Genomic DNA, 17,055 nt, shown 5'->3' with positions numbered 1-17,055 from the left:
GTTATCTCCAGGTGCTCATCTAGCTCTTTTGTTGCCCCGTTAATGTTCTAGGGTTAGGATTTTCTATTGGATTGGTGACTGTTGTGAGCTGGTAATATGTCATGCTCGGCCATCCCGTTGCAGCTGCTCATCTTCTCCCATCTTTCTTTGTTCGTATTTTAGTTTAGCGGCTGTATTTTAAGCAAGGATTGTGCCTTAATAGATCTATCTACTATTATTGTTAGGCTTTCTTTTTTCTGGGGGGTTTGCTTATGTTCGGTTTTCATCGTTTGTGGCAGGATGTTTGCTGTCAAAATCTTGTGTTGCTCAGCTAATTTATATACCAGCCATTCACCTATTTTGTTGATAATGGAGTATCTGTCGAGTATTTTTTTAAGCCAATCTTATGTTTTTTTTCTTCAGGTTGCCACCAATGGGAATACAGCCAGGGGACTGGTTTTGCTTGTCAGCGACCAAAACAAGAACAAGTCAATTCTTATATGTACATATTCAATTTGTGGATGGTTGGAGGCTCTGTGTTCATGGTTTATATGGGTCATCTTTATATCTGGGCCATGGTGGTTGTGATTCAAATGTTTATGGAAACAGAGCTTTTTAACCTACTGTATGTTGTCTTATAGTTTCATGACGATGTTGAACTCAATGGTGTTTTGCTACTATTACATGTGAATGTTTCTTCTTTCTTTTATTTTGTTGTATCCTGTTTGAATACGTACGCTAAACTTGATTTCCTACTAAACTGATCATTCACTACCTTGCCAAGGCACGTTTCCGATCTAGTTTTTGCTGTTACCAATCTCCCTCATCTCTCGCATCAGCTACCCACCATGGTTGGCTTGCTTCCATCGTGGGAACTACATGGTGTCACATCCAAGCCCCCGCAGATCCAGCCCATGGAGATGATGATTTAGTTGGAAGTAGGAGCCATGGGTACGCGATGCTAAGGAACGCTGAGTTGCTGAAACTCCAATCACTGCCGCCGATGTTAGCTGCCTTGATCGATCGCATCACAGGGCATCGTCGACGCAGCCGACTAATCGGCAACCTTCACGGCGGCACTTCAGCACAGACTGTTGATGGTGTCAGGCAGTGTGGCGTCAGCACAATCCAATGCGACTTCTACCATTGCGACAGTAGCACGCACGGACGCGGCAGCATGCTAGCGCTGGTGCAGATCGATAGCTCAAGTGGCGACAAACGCAACCAGAAGGTTTTTCTTTCAATGATCCACTGTACAGACTATAAGGAAAAGATATGCACATTCTGGTGTTATTTGTCCTTCACAAGCGTTGCAGATTTATATAGTACTGTATAATCTTACACTCGGACCATGCAACAGAAATATATATATTTGCATGTATTACTTACTATCTACAATGCCATGTGGACCAGCGTTAGAACAAAACTATATATATAGTATTACTATTCATCATCCAGGGTACAGAATAAGTTATTCTTCATCCGAGGTAATCTTACGATCATATCATAATTAAATTACGTTTGGAATTCAAATAGTTACATTTTTATTGATTCACTACATAAAATTTGGCATAAAAAAATAAAAAATATAAGGCATAAGACAAGAAAATTAGCAGTTTATGTGTATTTTACACTATGTTTTTACGTTTGTAATTTTACATAACATAAAATATTTTTTACGACGATTATATATTTCCTTACGTCAGAAATAAGACAAAATTTACGAAACATAAAATTACGGTGCATTGATGGTAAAATAGAGGGGGGTGAAGAATAACTATTCCTCATCCAGGATGACAAATAGTCATATATAGAAAATCTATTAGACACCCAGAATGAAGAATAAATTATTCCTCACCCTGGTCAACCGACCCACCCAAAGTATCATTGCTCCCGATCCCACCGCACCCCATCCTGGCTCCTCTGTCGTAACCTTTTGTCCCTGTTGGAGGTAATTTTACATCGATGTTACAGCGCCCACGCCTCTGAATGTCACATGTCGTGGGATGGATGGAGTAGAAAAAAAAAGTGGTCCAGGGATTACAAGCCAACCACATCCCAGTTGCGGTTCCAGCGGCGGCGACTGGGCTCGACTGTGTGATGGTCAACGCCTCAACGGGGCAGCCGGGACGCCGTGGTGAGCGGCGGCTGGCCTCGGTCGCTGTGGTGGATGGTCGGAAGCATAGTTTGCGGAGGCGGCGCTATTGCGGCAGGGGCGGTCACCTCGAATCCTCTATGGCTGGCTCGACTCCCATGACTTCCTCTCCCTCGGCTCATACGATTCCCGTTCCTTCCATTCCCCAACTCTCTTTTCTCCATTGTCTTTGATTCCTCCCTGTGAGAGCAACTCCAACAGGTCAACCCAAACGGACGGCGTTTTTGTCCGTTTGGATCGGCCCCCGTCCGCGTCCTCCCTTTTTTAGTTTTGAGTCGGCAGTGCGTCCAACGTGCCGACCCATTTCATGACTGTGCGCGCTTTAGATCATGCCGGCGGCCATGCCGTCCCCCTGATTTTGGCGCTCCAGCACGCAAGAAAGGTTCGCGCGCGCGCGGGAAAGCGGTCTAGCGCGTGCTGGTTTTCGCGCTCCAGCACGCGGGAAAGGTTCGCGCGCGCGCCGCGGCCGGCGCTCGTTATATGAATTTTTCCGACGTGTCGAGCCAGAGGGCGCAGGATCTGGCGCCTCTCCCGCGGCTTTTCACCGACGAGGATCGTCATGTCCACCGGAGGTGATAGCCTCGCCTCGCCATCACCGAGATGGACGTGGAAGCCATCGTGGTGTGGCGCGAACGCTTCCCGCAGGACATCGTCGACGAGCGCCAGTTCTACAAGCAAAGGAGGTTGGAGAGGGACGCGAGGAGGACGGAGCGAGCCGCCTATCGGGAGGACAAGCGTTCGTGGAAGCAGGCCGCTCAATTGAAACTGAAGCTATGAGAAACGTCGGGTTGGGATTTTGAAGACGAGCAGCATACTGACGCCTACATTCAGACGTCGGAGGAGGACATTACCGAGTCGGAGTCAGAAAGCGACGAGTAGTGGTCTTTTATTTTATCTATGTACGCTAGAACTATCTATGTATCCATTTTTATCGGAAAAAATGGCCGGCGGCGTCGGCGACGAAGCAGGCGGGCGAGGGTGTGTTGTTTGATGTGGAGAGGCCAATCCAATATGTCACTGACCAGCGAACCAGGTGAGAAAAGAGAGCGCGCGCGCGTCCGTCTTGTGTCCGCGCCGATGCAAATCCGGCTCAAAAATGAGCCGGGAATGGGTCGGCAGACGGACGAAAGCGGACGTGCGTCCGTTTGTGTCGGCCATTGGGCCGATTTTTTTGTCCGCGCCGATCCAAACGGACGGCTGCGAACGAAATGGGTCGCCCCATTGGAGTTGCTTTGAATACCCATTGTGAAGGAGGCCACCACGCCATGAGCCCAAGGACTGACATCGGATTGATTCGGGGGCGGGAGAAACTGCTGCATTGGCCTCGCGGTTCGGGCATGTAGACGACATCGTCGTAGTGGTATGACGCCGGGCGGCCGGGGGACCATTTGGAGCTGAAGCGGTGGGTTAGAGGAGTGCCAGATTGGATAGGATACATGGCCTTCATTTTTGCAACATGGATTTGTTAGTGTTCGTAACTTCCCCAATTTTCTGATGTAGATTCCCGATATCTGAAGAGTTGGATCTAAACTACAGAATTATTCACCTGGCCCAATAAATTCCCCGCTGCAGGGTGTAGCTCTGTTACAGACTACCAGCTCATACCTTAAATACAAGTATGTTGATCAAATCCTGTTTTAACTTTATCCGCCTCATTCTTTGTTTGGGCACCTCTCTATATAGATTCATCTATGTGTTTGATTGTTGTATTCACAGAAACAATTGTGTACGAGAGATTAATTTATGCGTCGTTTGGAATTGAATTTTAGGGCTAGTAAGAAAATGCATTTTGTTTTTAGTACTTATCAGTGCAAGTAGTTGTTTTGTTTTTCTTTTCTTAGTAAGTTTATACAAAATTTGAGTTTCAATTTACAGTCAGTGTTCTTCGGCAGGTATATAGCATGTAATTAGCCAATACTTCTGGATGGGCAAGCTCACTGCACAGTTGAACTTGTAGCAACCTTGATATGTATTAGTAGCACTATTTTGTGCTGATACACCAACTTTCCTTTGTTGAAGGGTATGCTCTTTCCTATTTTTCTTAAATTTCATTTGACCACATTTTAATTGGTCATGCTATTATAAAAACATAGCTTTATTTCTGTTTGTTGAAATTTATCTAGAAACAACGTTTTTTCGCATCAAATTTCCTACGTTCTTGTTTGTAGAATTAGTGTGTGTTGTATCCATGCACATGCTAAGCTGGCGGCGCTCTCTACGGATCAGCTGGCCGAGCGACACGGTGGACGACGACTACCCGGAGAAGCATCCTGCCGCCGGCCGAGCGACGGGCTGGACGATGGCAACCTGGAGAAGCATCTTGCCTCTCTCTTCGTACTGCACTCTATCTTGTAAAATCACCTTCAAAGCCTTTTTACTTACGGTAGTTTTAGTCGGACATGCTCCTTCCTCCACAATGTAATTTTACCTTACAGTGTGCCATGCGTGGCTGTAGATGCATGGGCAGGCTGGGGTGAGGAATAAGGGGTGACGAATAGCGCGAGTGCACATATATATAAGACTCGAGTGCTGAAACAAAATCAAAGTGATGCACATAGAGTTTGTTTGTTGCCAGATATATAATTCTTACCTCACTCGGTTGTAACGAACAGAGTGGTAACAAAAAGTGATAATTAAGCTTCCACCAAAAGCATAGACATATTTAGTATGAAAACATATACAGAGCACACACATCTTAATTTGGATATAGCATGTTCAACCAGGAACATAAGGAATCAGCGATGCACAATGGACCAAGTGACCTTCACCAGCATCTTATAGTCGCCGCAAGTGATTCTCTCTTCATCATAGCTGCCGTGCTTTGGAGTAAACTCGACAGTGCGGACACCGCCTGTAGCAGTGGCAATAGTCAACAGGAGCGTCTCATCAACCGAGACACTGACCACGCGGCGCGCTGTTTGCAGGATCCCACCCTCACCAGCTATTAGCATCCCAGCAAGTTTGCTATCATGTAGCATAATGTCACATGGAAAGCTGCTAGTGCGAGCGATGATTTTCCCATGGAAATTAACAGGTCCCGCCTCAAGGATCCTCATCTCAACGGTGCCCTCCACCGCCTTTCTTACAAACGTGTAGTTTAAATCCAATGTGCTGTGCATGCTGACAAGCGTTTCGGTTTGAACCTTGTATTTCGGTGGAAATGACAGTCTGGAGATGCCATTAATCTCCATTAGGCCTTTGCTAACTCTCTTGTCATTGACCTTTCTGCTATTCACAACCTTGACCTTGAGATCAACTTCAAAATTATTGAATCAAATATCATCAGCCCTCTCTTTGGGCCAGTGAGAACCAACGGATCCTTCTGCACAGGAAGTTTGAATAAACACGGCATTCATTTAGCTCTGTTTGTTTGAATAATAAAATAAGGTTATAGATCAAAATAGATTAATTTCAGTAGCTGTATCCGGATTTACTGCTAAAATCATTTGCTTTGCTTTAAGGAAAAAAATTGTAGTATTGGTGGTATTTAAAATCAACACTAATTATATGGGGACTAGTCTCTTTGTAGATGCTTGGCAAAATGAGAACAAGTCTACCAGGTCCATAATTTATTTAAATATAATATACAAAACATAAACCCCCTTTTTAAAACATTGTAGAATGAATGGCCTTCCAGCATGACTAGTAACATGGATGTGCTTCTTTACTACGGGTTGACGTTCACCAATGTTTTTTACTCTAAAAAAAGTTGAAGATGAGGCAGTTTATCTGATGACTTGATACAAGAAACTTAACAGAGAAAGCAAACGAATTTCATAATATGAGGAACGAGCAAGCAAGTGCATATATATCGCAATTCCACTTGGGGTGGGTTAAAAACAATACAATAATAATACCTTGGAGGTGATGTTCTGGCAATCGTCCTCGCCACGCTGGAATAAATAGACGCATTTGCGATCCAGACTGTCCCTAGCTATGATGGAGCCGTATACATTGAGCGGGTATCCATAGTCAGAGGAAACAATATTGACCGAGACAATATTAGCCGAGTTGCACATCCGGAACCCATCTTGGAAGATCCTGTTAGCATTGTGCATCGCACCAACAGGTGCTGCCAGAAAAAAGAAGAATGCATTCAGATCAGACGCACAAGTAGAACTAGGTTGCCAAACTTTTTAAACAAAAAAATAGCAGTGGATGGACCAGGGCAGTTGAAAGATGGGAAGGGGAAAGGGGCGTACACTCCATGTCGAGGTCGAGCGTGGGGTGCTGGAAGCGGGTGAGGACGTATTCGCCCTCCTTCCATCGATGCCGATGAGCTCGCGCGACGCCCGCTTCCCCAGCTATCCCGCTCGGGCATTTCCTATACGGCGCACACCCCGCCTCCTTCCATCGATGCTACATGGGCCAGCCCATTTAGCTTTTTCTTCTTCTCCTGTTAAATTCCAAAAAATGGTGCGGGCAACAAGATTCAAACACAAGACCACCCGATTCATCGGCAAAGGCACTAACCACCAGGACTTCTTCACGCTTCTGACTAATCTCTTCGTTTTTCTTCTTATGCTGTCCTCAGTTCGTGGAAGCTCCGTTTTTTCGTTCTTGTTTTTTCTAGACAGCTTTTTGTGATTGTTTTTTATTTCATTGTTCGTTCTCTTTTAATTTCTTTACATTTGTTTTTTCTTTTTCGAATGCATGGGATTTTTTTCAAAAAGTAATGATCTTTTGAAAGTTTTGTGAGTTTTTTTGTCAAATTTGAAGAACTTTTTGATTTTATGTGAACTTTTCAAAAATGAATGAACTTTTTTCAAATCGATAAACTTTTTTTCCAAAATCGATGAACCTTTTTCCATTTTTGATGAACTTTTTTCATGTTTGGTGAACTTTTTTCGAATTCGTGAACCCTTTTTGAAAATCCGTGAACTCTTTTTCAAATCGATGAACTTTTTTTCAAAATCGATGAACCTTTTCCAAATTTATGAACTTTTTTCAAATTCGTGAACCCTTTTTTGAAAACTCGTGAACTCTTTTTCAAATCGATGAACTTTTTTCCAAAATCGATGAACTTTGTTTTAATCTTGATGAACTTTTTTCATGATTGGTGAACTTTTTTTTCAAAAAACTTGAAATTTTTTCGATTTTGTGAACCCTTTTTGAAAATCCTGAACTCTTTTTCAAATTGAATGAAATTTTTTCAAAATCGATGAACTATTTTCCAAATCCAATGAACTTTTTCCAGACTTATGAACTATTCTTCAAAAATGATGAACTTTTTATAAATTGATGAACATATTCAAGTTCACGGTTATTTTAAATAATTCAGAAAACTAAGTGCATTAAATAGCTCAGGCGCATTTCCTTATATTATTGACACTTTTGTCAAGCACTAGAGTCGAGTAGGTCTACTGGTTATGTGCGCTTGTACGTGAAGGTAACGTCCAGATTGCAAATCCTGGAGAGGGTGTCCCCCTTTTTGCGCTTTTTTCAGGTCGTGGCAACCGGCCGCATCGGCCTTCTTGGGCCAGGCCAAGGTGGGTAGCGCGCGGGCGCTAGTACCTGTTAGCGGCGCCAAAAGCGCTGCTTAGGAGCTCCCTCCCGCTCGATCGTTTCCTTTACTCGAAAGAAAAAAAAACGCTCGATCGTTTCATGGTAGACCAGTGAACCATTGACTTTGGAGATTTTTATTTTCGAAATTTCAGAAAAAAAAGTTCACCAATTTCAAAAAAAATCACCAATTATGAAAAAAGGTTCAACAAAATTTGGAAATTTTTTCAAAAAGTTCATCGGTTTTGGAAAAAGTTCATCGGTCTTGCAAAAATGTTCATTGATTTTGAAAAAGTTCATCTAATTTCAAGAAAAAAGTTCACAAACCTATAAAACGTTTATCTACTTTCACGAAAAAAATTCACGAATTTCTTTCGCAAAAAGAAAGAAAAGAGGTACTGAGAAAATAACGAAGAAAGAAGAAGAAAAGGCGAAACAAAGCATGATGTGAGCAGGCGAGGTTACTTGGTCAGGTGGTTAAGGCAGCGTCGTATTAAGACGTGGGTCGCGGTATCGAAACCTGGCTCACACGCAGTTTTTGCAGTTTACAGAAACAAAAAAAGAGCAAAAACGAAAATAGGATGGGCCGGCCCGCTACAAAACCAGGCGTACGGCGGGGTGTGCGCCCTGTACCGAATGCGCTATATTCGGCGCTTAAGGCGCTGAATAGGATTTGGCCCGTGCTAGCTAGGTCGGCCCGGTAGCACGCAGGAACGACATGGCCCAGACACGGCCCGGGCTAAACGGGCCAGGCCATGCCTGGGCCTGGAGGCTGGGCACGCGGGCTGGCATGGTATGGCCCGCTTATTATTATTTTTTTAGAATTTTTTCATACACATGTTCAAAAATACAGCTCAATATGCCTAAAAAATAGCCCAACGGACTGAAAATATGCAGCCCAACCGTGCTAAACGTGCCACAGGCCGGCTCATTTATTAGCTGGGTCGTGCCTGGGCTGGAGAACACATCACGTGGGTTGGCACGACACGGACTGACTAATAATCGTGCCATGGTGGGCCGTGCTGTGCCAGGCCCGATTAGGGTGGGCCGGGGCGGCACATTTGGCTAGGTCTGCCCTGGATCTCCCTCGCGCACTAGGATTTTATTCTGTGACTCGACAAACACTACAATATGATCCTTATAAATGCGAATACATAATATTTTATGGTCCTCCCACGGTCCCTTCAATGGTAGAGCGCACTCGTGCCACCATCCTTTTCCAGATAACCCCCTCAGTTTTTTGGAAATAATCCGCGCTCCCTTGATCCACCCGCCCTGCCACCCGGTCTCCAGGCCCACTTGTCATGCTCCCCGCACGAAGTAGTCAAATCAGCAGCCTTATTCAGTAAGTCAGCCACCTCCAGTCCACCACTCCGAGCCAGCCGCCTCCCACACCAGCACTCCTCTCGCTCCGTCTCTTCCTCATTTCCCTGAAATCTGTCACCTTTCTCACACAAATCCCTAACCCTTCTCGCCCTCGCCAATAAATCTGCAGCCTTCGCTTCTATAGGACCTCATCTGTGCCCCTACAGCAGATAAATCACCTTCATGTAACTGAAAAAAAATCTTTTTGCAGGAGCTTGCTGACCAAAGAGGTCAACTTGGACCTCCTATGTGCCCTACAGGAGATAAAAAAGCTTCATCCGACAGCCAGGGGGAGCAGCCGGATGGGTTGAAGAACAAGTTGATGATGGTGATCCCTCTCGCGCCAGTACGCTTGCCACTCAAGCACCTTCTTCTGCTCCGTTAAGTCGGTCACTGTCATTGTCATCAAGGTCCCTCCCTCACGAGTGTGTTAGTTTATTAGACCTTTTTTAGTAGTTTATACAAAATGATCGATTAGAAATTAGGAGTGTTATCGTGAATTAAAGGGTGTGCTTCTGAATATTATTTGGAATTGTGTATTGAGTATCTGACATACAATTTCTATTTTCACACTACATCAATTTAGTTAACTTATGTTGCATGGACCTTTGTTTTTTTCGTCATGGCTCACAACTAGTGACAAATATTTAACTTATAGTTCACAGTATATGTTGATGTTTAGTAGATTAATTACACAAGTTAATAAGTGATTAGTTTAAGTTCAATTGGTTCTATATGTTCTTTATTTGTTGTGTACATTCTTGATTTTTAGCATAAGCATGTTATCATGTATGGTACCTTCATACCTTTTCGGTTATTTTATATGGACACATCAAACTTTCTTGGAGTTTTTCTTCCTTGATCTTCCACTTATTAAAACTGACCCATTTTTTATAAATTCTTACTTTTTTAAAATGAAAGATATGGTGACGGCTCAAACGAAGATCTAGACACCACTACTAACGCGCATATGCACTTTATTAACTATTTATACTAAATTTGTGTACTTATTTATAACTCATTTTTATCACATAATAGTTGTAGTTAATACATATTTTTTTAATTTATTTGTTTCGACTAACTATAAGATTATGATACTAAATATTAATAAAATTCTTCCTTATGTTATAATTTTAATGTATATCATTGAAAAGGGTGAATACTTTGTGTTAAATTTCAATATTTGTAATGATTAGATTGGTAGATACATTACACCTTAAAAAGGTATTCAAGCCTAATCATCATAAAATGTTGGTAAAAAAAATAGAGCTACAAAACTGCATGATTCTAAAGATTAATTTTGTAATGCTGGCATGAACATAGTGTATATATATCTAGATGTTTCCTTAAATATTTTTGTAGATTCGTAAAGATCTCTAAAGTGCATAGTCTGAATATAGGCCCAAATCAGCCCAATAATCTGAATTCTACACGGGCCGGCTCTCCGGCCCACCATGCCAGCAAGACTCATGTACTTGGCGTGACTGGGGTGGGCCGTGCCGGGCCGTCCCATTTCGCTAGGTTTGCACTCGATCGATTCGAGCGGGCCGGTCCTCCTCGCTCCCCTTCCACCCCACTCATTCCTCGCCTCGGGAGCCCCGAGCCCTAACTCCATGGCCGGCGGCGATTCTTCTTCTTCTTCTTCTTCCACGGCGAGAGAGGAGGGGAGGGCGAGCGCGCGGCTGTGGAAGAAGCAGAAGCTGCAGCAGCAGGAGATGATTGAAGCTGCAGCAGCAGAAGCTGCAGCAGCTGCAAAAGAGAAGGGGCCGAATCCTCTGGACCCAAGGTTCAGCGACTACGACCCCAAGGAAGGCGATTACGTCTTCACCCGCTTCCAACACTCTACGCTCGACCTCCACATGGAGTGTACGCCACTACGCCCCCTTAATCTCTACTGTTAGTTTTTTTTTTCAGTTTGGCATCCTAGTTTTGTGTCTGATACTCTGATCGTCTGAATTTAAATGCAAATCGTCCGGCGATCAGGTGTTCCACTCCACGGGGCCAGTTTATATGTGCATGCGTAATCCCATGTTTTGCCAATATATCACAATCATTTGAGAACTAAAGTCCAGTTACTGTCAAAAAAAAAACTATATGATGTTTTGCCTTACTGAGTACTGTAGCTCTGCTACTTCACTGCTGCATCCTAGATAGATGGACAACTAACTTTGAGTTTGAGGACTGCATTTTGATTCATTCCTTAATCATAATTTCTTCTTTCGGCAGCACCTGTTGGTGCTATGCACAATACTAACAGGATCTTCCCAGAGGAGGGGTTCCGGTTCTGTAACTCGGCAAATATTGTCTCGGTCAGTATCGTTTCCTCCGACTATGGAACCCGCTCAATGTCTACGGCACCATCATAGCCAGGGACAGTCTGGATCGCCAACGCATCTATTTATTCCAGCGTGCCAAGGACGATTGCCAGAACATCAGCTCCAAGGTATTATTGCTTTTAACTCCGACTGATAAATTCCAACCGCTTTTTCCATTTTAACCCAGAGCTAAGTAAACACCATGTTTATTCAAATTACTTCCTTTTGTAGAATGATGTGTTGGTTTTGACTGGCCCGAAGAGAGGACTGATGATATGTGATTCAATAATCTTTGAAGTTGATCTGAAGGTCAAGGATGTGAATGGTAGAAAGGTGAAGGACGAGAGAGTTAGCAAAGGCTTAATGGAGATTAATGGCATCGAAAGACTCTCATATCCACCGAAATACCAGGTTCAAACGGAAAAACTTGTCAGCATGCACAGCACATTGGATTTGAACTACACGTTTGTAAGGAATGCGGTGGAGGGCACCGTTGAGGCGAGGATGATCCTTGAGGAGGGACCTGTTGATTATTTCCATGGGAAAATCGTCGCTCACACTAGCAGCTTTCCATGTGACATTATGCTACATGATAGCGAACTTGCTGGGATGCTAACAGCCGGTGAAGGTGGAATCCTGCAAACAGCACGCCGCGTGGTCAGCGTCTCTATTGATGAGACGCTCCTGTTGACCGTTGCCGCTTCTACCAGTGGTGTCGGCACTGTTGAGTTTACTCCAAAGCGTGGCAGCTATGATGAAGAGAAAATCACTTGCGGCGACTATAAGATGCTGGTGAAGGTCACTTGGTCCATTGTGTGCTGGTGAAGGTCACCTGGTCCATTGTGCATCGCTGATTCCGTGCATTCCTGGTTGAACATGCTATATACAAATTAAGATGTGTGTGCTCTGTATATGCTGTCGTACTAAATAGGTCTATGCTTTTGGTGGAAGCTTCATTATCACTGTTTGTTTGTTACCACTCTGTTCGTTACAACTGAGTGGGATAGGAATTATATGTATATCCGGCATGAGCTTTGAAGTAGGAGGAACAGACAAAGTGTATGTGCATCACTTTGATTTTGTTTCAGCACTTGAGTCTTGAAAATGTGGTCTATATAGTTTCGATCTTTCAACAAAAAGCTCTGGCCCACATGGCATTGCAGATAGTAATCCATGCCACACTATACATTTTGCATACAGATATATATGTATATATTTCTGAAGCATGGTCAGAGTGTAAGATTATATATAAGAAAAATGAAGTCTGCAACGCTTGTGAAGGACAGATAACACCAGAATGTGCATATATTTTCCTTGTATAGTCTGTACATGTGCAAACCGAACTTGTGTCGATTCCACTTTGACGCGAGTAAATGAAATCGTTCCCACTTTCGGATTTTGGAATGGACATCATCAAATGTGAAATACTTAGCAATAACATCTCCTGACGTTCCAGTTAACAAAACAATAGAAATACTAGGCCAAGTTAGGCATAACACAGCCAACAACATCTAAAGCTAGTACAAACTTTGAATTGAACGGTAGGTCTCTTTGGTATCATGTATTGGGAGCTAAGATTTCTAACAAGTACCTGACTGGCACATGCATTTCATATAGGATGTTGTTATTAGGACAATGAACCACAGCACAGCTCACAACCCACAGGGATTTGAACACTAGTACAGGGCAGCAGCTAGAGGTCTAGACCTCATCTTCTTACTAGTGTTCCTTCTATCTGAAAAAGAAAAACATACCAAACTAGAAAGCAGCAGGTCTAAAACTAACCCTCCTGAACACTAACTCCAGTTGCGAACCTAGGCGAGAAACTGCAGGTTTAAGCTAATCTTTCTGAACACCAACTCCAACTAAGAGCACGTAAACGCCGTGTAGTGTATAGATGTCGACTTCCTTCCTACACATTCTTCAGTTCACTCCACGTGCGTGAGCTCCCTGTCCGATGGGTTTGCAGGTTGCATGGCGTCGGGGATGGTACGGTATTCCCTCTCCGTGATCAACCTCGCTTCGTCATGCTCGCTGCTTGGTTCTGCTATCCCTCTGGGAAGGAATCCCCGCTCCCGTGCGGCCAGCCACTGATCGATGACGCCGCATTTGATGGCGTGCTTCGCTGTCTTGTGCAAGTAGACCTTGTCCGTCACCAGGTGAGGGTTGATCGACAGCATATTCATCAGGGCTGAAAAAAAAGAAGCAATATACACATCTTGTCATCTCAATTATATTTAGTTCACACAAACATCAGGAGTAATTACAAAAACACATAAAAGATGAAGCGTCATTAATCATGTCAGTTAACATATGTTGATATCCAGATTTAGAAAGACTAAAAAATAGCATAATAACAAATGGATATTACACAGTAAAAATAGGAGGTATTAAGTATTGTGCTGACAATTCCTAATGTTTTCTTGATGATGTGAAATTAGTGCCAATGTGCCATATTCTGCACAGGTCAAGAGGGAAAAAATGTATCATATATTTGGTACCTGCAGCAATGGTGTCTCCTGACTGTGACATTTCACTGGTGAAAGGAGTAATCGGCGCATCTTCCGTCCCACGAACCGAGCCATTGTGTTTTTCTGTGTAGTAGTGTATCTTCGAGGTCCCGTTGGTCACAAAGAGGACCTTCAGATTGTCATGCCATATCTTCATAACAACTTCTGGGCTGTAGTGTGCGAATTCAGATTTCTCATCTTTTGTGTCAGAATTCGCAGATGGTTTAATACCACAGAGGAACTCAAGTTCCTGCTTCGTGACTTCGATGATATCAGCAGCTTCCCACGCCTCCTTGATGAGTGATTTGGTTTCCTTACTAGATGACCATAGTGGCATTGGAAGATTAAGATCAAAGAATGTTATCCCGCCAAATTTCTTGGAGACCTCGATTGCTTTTAACAATGATGTCCGTGTAGTCGGCTCTAGCAAAGCTGACGAATTATAGTAAAACATCTTAGCCTGCATTAAAAGCATAAGAAGGTCATATCTCTGTTAAGACATACTGCATCCGTCCACTTTAAAAATAAACAAATAATAACTACTTGATTTACCTAAAATCAGAGTGGATATTACACAGAGACCTTTAGCCTCTGAAGTTTGAACTAGTTATTATTCCTATAAATTCTTGATATGCTCTTTTAATTTGGGGGAAAACAATTAGGTGCTCAACTGTAGTGAAGATACTATCCTACTGGTTTTCAGTATATGGAGCGACAGTCAGTACTTCACTATTATATACTCCCTCCGTCCCGTAATATAAGAGCGTTTTTGACACTACACTAGTGTAAAAAACGTTCTTATATTATGGGACGGAGGTAGTAGGTTTTTATGTAATTCTAATTTTCATCAAGTCATACAAAAAAAAAAACCATAGCACAAGTCTCTGCTGAAAAACAACAAACTGGAAATATTTCTGCATCTTCTGTCTAAAAAATAAAGGTACAAAGTCTTCCTCAGGTGAATTACATAGAGACTATTTTTATGATCATTAACTAACCGTCAATCAGGAATTACCATATTAAGTAGTCCCTCCGTAAAGAAATATAAGAGGGAGTAGTAACAAGAATGTAGGATATGGTGTCATTGGAAATTTATTTTGATGGGCTTGTCTTTACCTCTTTTAGAACATCTGGGTTGATATCAGATTGCAGAAAACAATCCTCTGCACATGGTTTAACGCAGCTTGTGTTCAAGCTACCTCTGCTGGTCACCTTCATTAAGGACATGGCAGTTGGCGCTGAAGGATCCAAACTAACTGCTCGAGTTTGAACTCCGTTGACATTTAAGTGATACAGCATACTCTGACCATACTCATCATCACCTAATTTTCCCATGAACACTACCCGGCCTCCAAGAGCTGCTAGAGCAAGGGCAACATTGGATGACGACCCTCCAGGTGCCCTCACAAATTCATCAGGAGACCAGAACATATCCTTCATCTTACTATGAATCTCACGATCCACCAACCTTTTAGCAGGTCTTCCAGAAGGAACAAATGAGTACTTAGCTGGTCCAAAGCAGCAGACAAGAGGCACTAATTTGTCAACCTCTTCAATATCTTGTGATAACAATGCCTCTACTTTACTTTCAAGATCATTGGCTGAACTGTGAACTTCTATTTCATTAGACGGCATCAAATCTTTGCTCTGATCTTCTCCTTCATCATCACTTAATTGTTCAACCATCTTAACTTTTCTTCTGCCCCTCTTTTTTGGTTCTTTTGGCTTGTCAGCCTCCTCCGGAGAGGATGCAGTAGTAGCAGCTGCGACACAGGAGAGAAGTTGAATTGCTAAGGGACGTGATCTAGCAAAATCATAAAGTCCATTGACCAAATACAATAAGAAGTGTGCTCTTGAGTGCAAAAATATGTGTGTTACCTTTCTTCCGACCTCTCTTTTTAACTTTCTTAGGCTCTTCAGGGGATGCATCTTCAGTGTCACTTTGGCCTTCTTTTGTTTCCCCTTCTGATGCATCAATGGTGGCTTTCTTTCTTCCACGTTTTGCAGGTTTTTTCTTGGTCTTTGGGGTTTCAGCATCACTGTCTTCACCACTTGAGCCTTCCTCTACATCTTGAGAACTCTTCTTTGACACAGAACTCACATTGCGGTGAAGCAACCCCATTTTAGTCTTCGTCGTATTCTTTCCCCAAATGGTGGGCTTATAATGTAACGGACCCCTGTGATGAGCGACCAAATTAGGGAAGTTCATGGTTAAAGGGGTCAAGTAGCTATCAGTTAAAACTGAAGAAAATGTTGGTAAGGTATATAAGCCTAACGTCGTCACACAGATACGGTTGAGCATGACTTCATTTTTCAGATTTGGCAGCGTTGGTAAGATATCGTTGGTGAATGACACATCACACTTGTGGATAATTTTAACTTCTTATACTTTTTCTAAGATTAACGAGCTGACTATGAGAATGAAGAAAATGCAAACTGAAAATGCAACAGACAAGTTGGCAGTAATCCCAGGCTCCCAGTGAAGCACCATATATGCAAGACAAGATTGAAAAGAAATCTGCAATGTTCATGTAATAGTTTTTCCCCGACTCGCCACTTCCATGGCGACACAATCCAAGAGAAATCACCGCAAATTCAGATTCGTCAGAAGGGAAAAACAATCCATCTCCCTGAAGGAGTATATCGCTGGCGAAACATACCAAGGCGAGGGACGGTGAGTGAATTACCTGATTCAGTAATAAGGCAGGGAGCAAGCGAACTGAGGAGGGAGAAGAAGAGACGCCATGGATGGATGCTAGATGGATAACTTGCTGTTTGAGCAAAGAATCCTCACTGCACTGAAGAAATGTTTGGATGTCAGTAATGGGTGTCGCAATCCACAGGTGACAGGAACAGGATACACCCTGCACAGGAACAAGTTAACACAGGGAACTAAGAAGTCGTACCTACACACAGAGAGAGAATTGATGGCGGAAATGGAAAAACGAATGCATGGTACCGGCGTTACCTTTTCTTGGCTTGGTTTGCTGCTGCACTGAAATCGAATGAACCTGGAAAAGGAGAGAAAAGGTTAGAGCCTGAGACCATGTTCGTGTTCCATGGCTGAAGCAGAGGAGGGATAGAGGGGCGCCGCAGCAGAGTGGAGAGGGAGGGCGCCATGGGAACGGGGAAGGGGGCGGGGCGCCATGGGAGGGAAGGGCTCCGCACATGGAGGGGAGATATGGAGGGGGTGAGAGCATGGAGAGGATAATGGACTGACCAGCGCCTC

The 17,055-nt window shown here is 43.3% G+C and overlaps 2 protein-coding genes and 1 pseudogene across 2 annotated transcripts; 1 reads left to right on the top strand and 2 right to left on the bottom strand.

The window, feature by feature from the left end:
- Nucleotides 1–4,725: 4,725 nt before the first annotated feature.
- On the bottom strand, nt 4,726–5,447 carry LOC119358578. Its single transcript, XM_037625058.1, has one exon. The coding sequence runs from the start codon at nt 5,323–5,325 to the stop codon at nt 4,870–4,872; it is 456 nt and encodes a 151-aa protein (XP_037480955.1). The 5' UTR covers nt 5,326–5,447; the 3' UTR covers nt 4,726–4,869.
- Nucleotides 5,448–10,638: 5,191 nt separating this feature from the next.
- Nucleotides 10,639–12,420, top strand: LOC119358577 (annotated as a pseudogene).
- Nucleotides 12,421–12,901: 481 nt separating this feature from the next.
- On the bottom strand, nt 12,902–16,985 carry LOC119352700 (fructokinase-like 2, chloroplastic). The gene is made up of 6 exons (XM_037619275.1): nt 16,795–16,985; nt 16,514–16,624; nt 15,705–16,003; nt 14,943–15,589; nt 13,818–14,286; nt 12,902–13,507 (listed from the first exon to the last, which is right to left on the bottom strand). Exons 3-6 carry the CDS (start codon nt 15,946–15,948, stop codon nt 13,245–13,247), a joined length of 1,623 nt encoding a protein of 540 aa, XP_037475172.1. The 5' UTR covers nt 15,949–16,003; nt 16,514–16,624; nt 16,795–16,985; the 3' UTR covers nt 12,902–13,244.
- Between the last annotated feature and the right edge of the window lie 70 nt (nt 16,986–17,055).

This window comes from Triticum dicoccoides, chromosome 2A (assembly GCF_002162155.2).
Source record: "Triticum dicoccoides isolate Atlit2015 ecotype Zavitan chromosome 2A, WEW_v2.0, whole genome shotgun sequence".
Classification (NCBI taxonomy): Eukaryota; Viridiplantae; Streptophyta; class Magnoliopsida; order Poales; family Poaceae; genus Triticum; species Triticum dicoccoides.
Note: the sequence above shows the minus strand (reverse complement) of the source record. Positions and strands in the feature narration are given on the sequence as shown.

What these genes read in the sequence shown, in the direction of transcription:
- LOC119358578 (XM_037625058.1), bottom strand. Translation starts at nt 5,325, where the DNA reads ATGGAGATTAATGGCATCTCCAGACTGTCATTTCCACCGAAATACAAG.
- LOC119352700 (XM_037619275.1), bottom strand. Translation starts at nt 15,948, where the DNA reads ATGGGGTTGCTTCACCGCAATGTGAGTTCTGTGTCAAAGAAGAGTTCT. An exon ending in AAAGAGAGGTCGGAAGAAAG is followed by an intron (nt 15,590 to 15,704) that starts GTAACACACATA and finishes CCTGTGTCGCAG; the next exon opens with CTGCTACTACTGCATCCTCT. An exon ending in ACCCAGATGTTCTAAAAGAG is followed by an intron (nt 14,287 to 14,942) that starts GTAAAGACAAGC and finishes CTTTTAATGCAG; the next exon opens with GCTAAGATGTTTTACTATAA.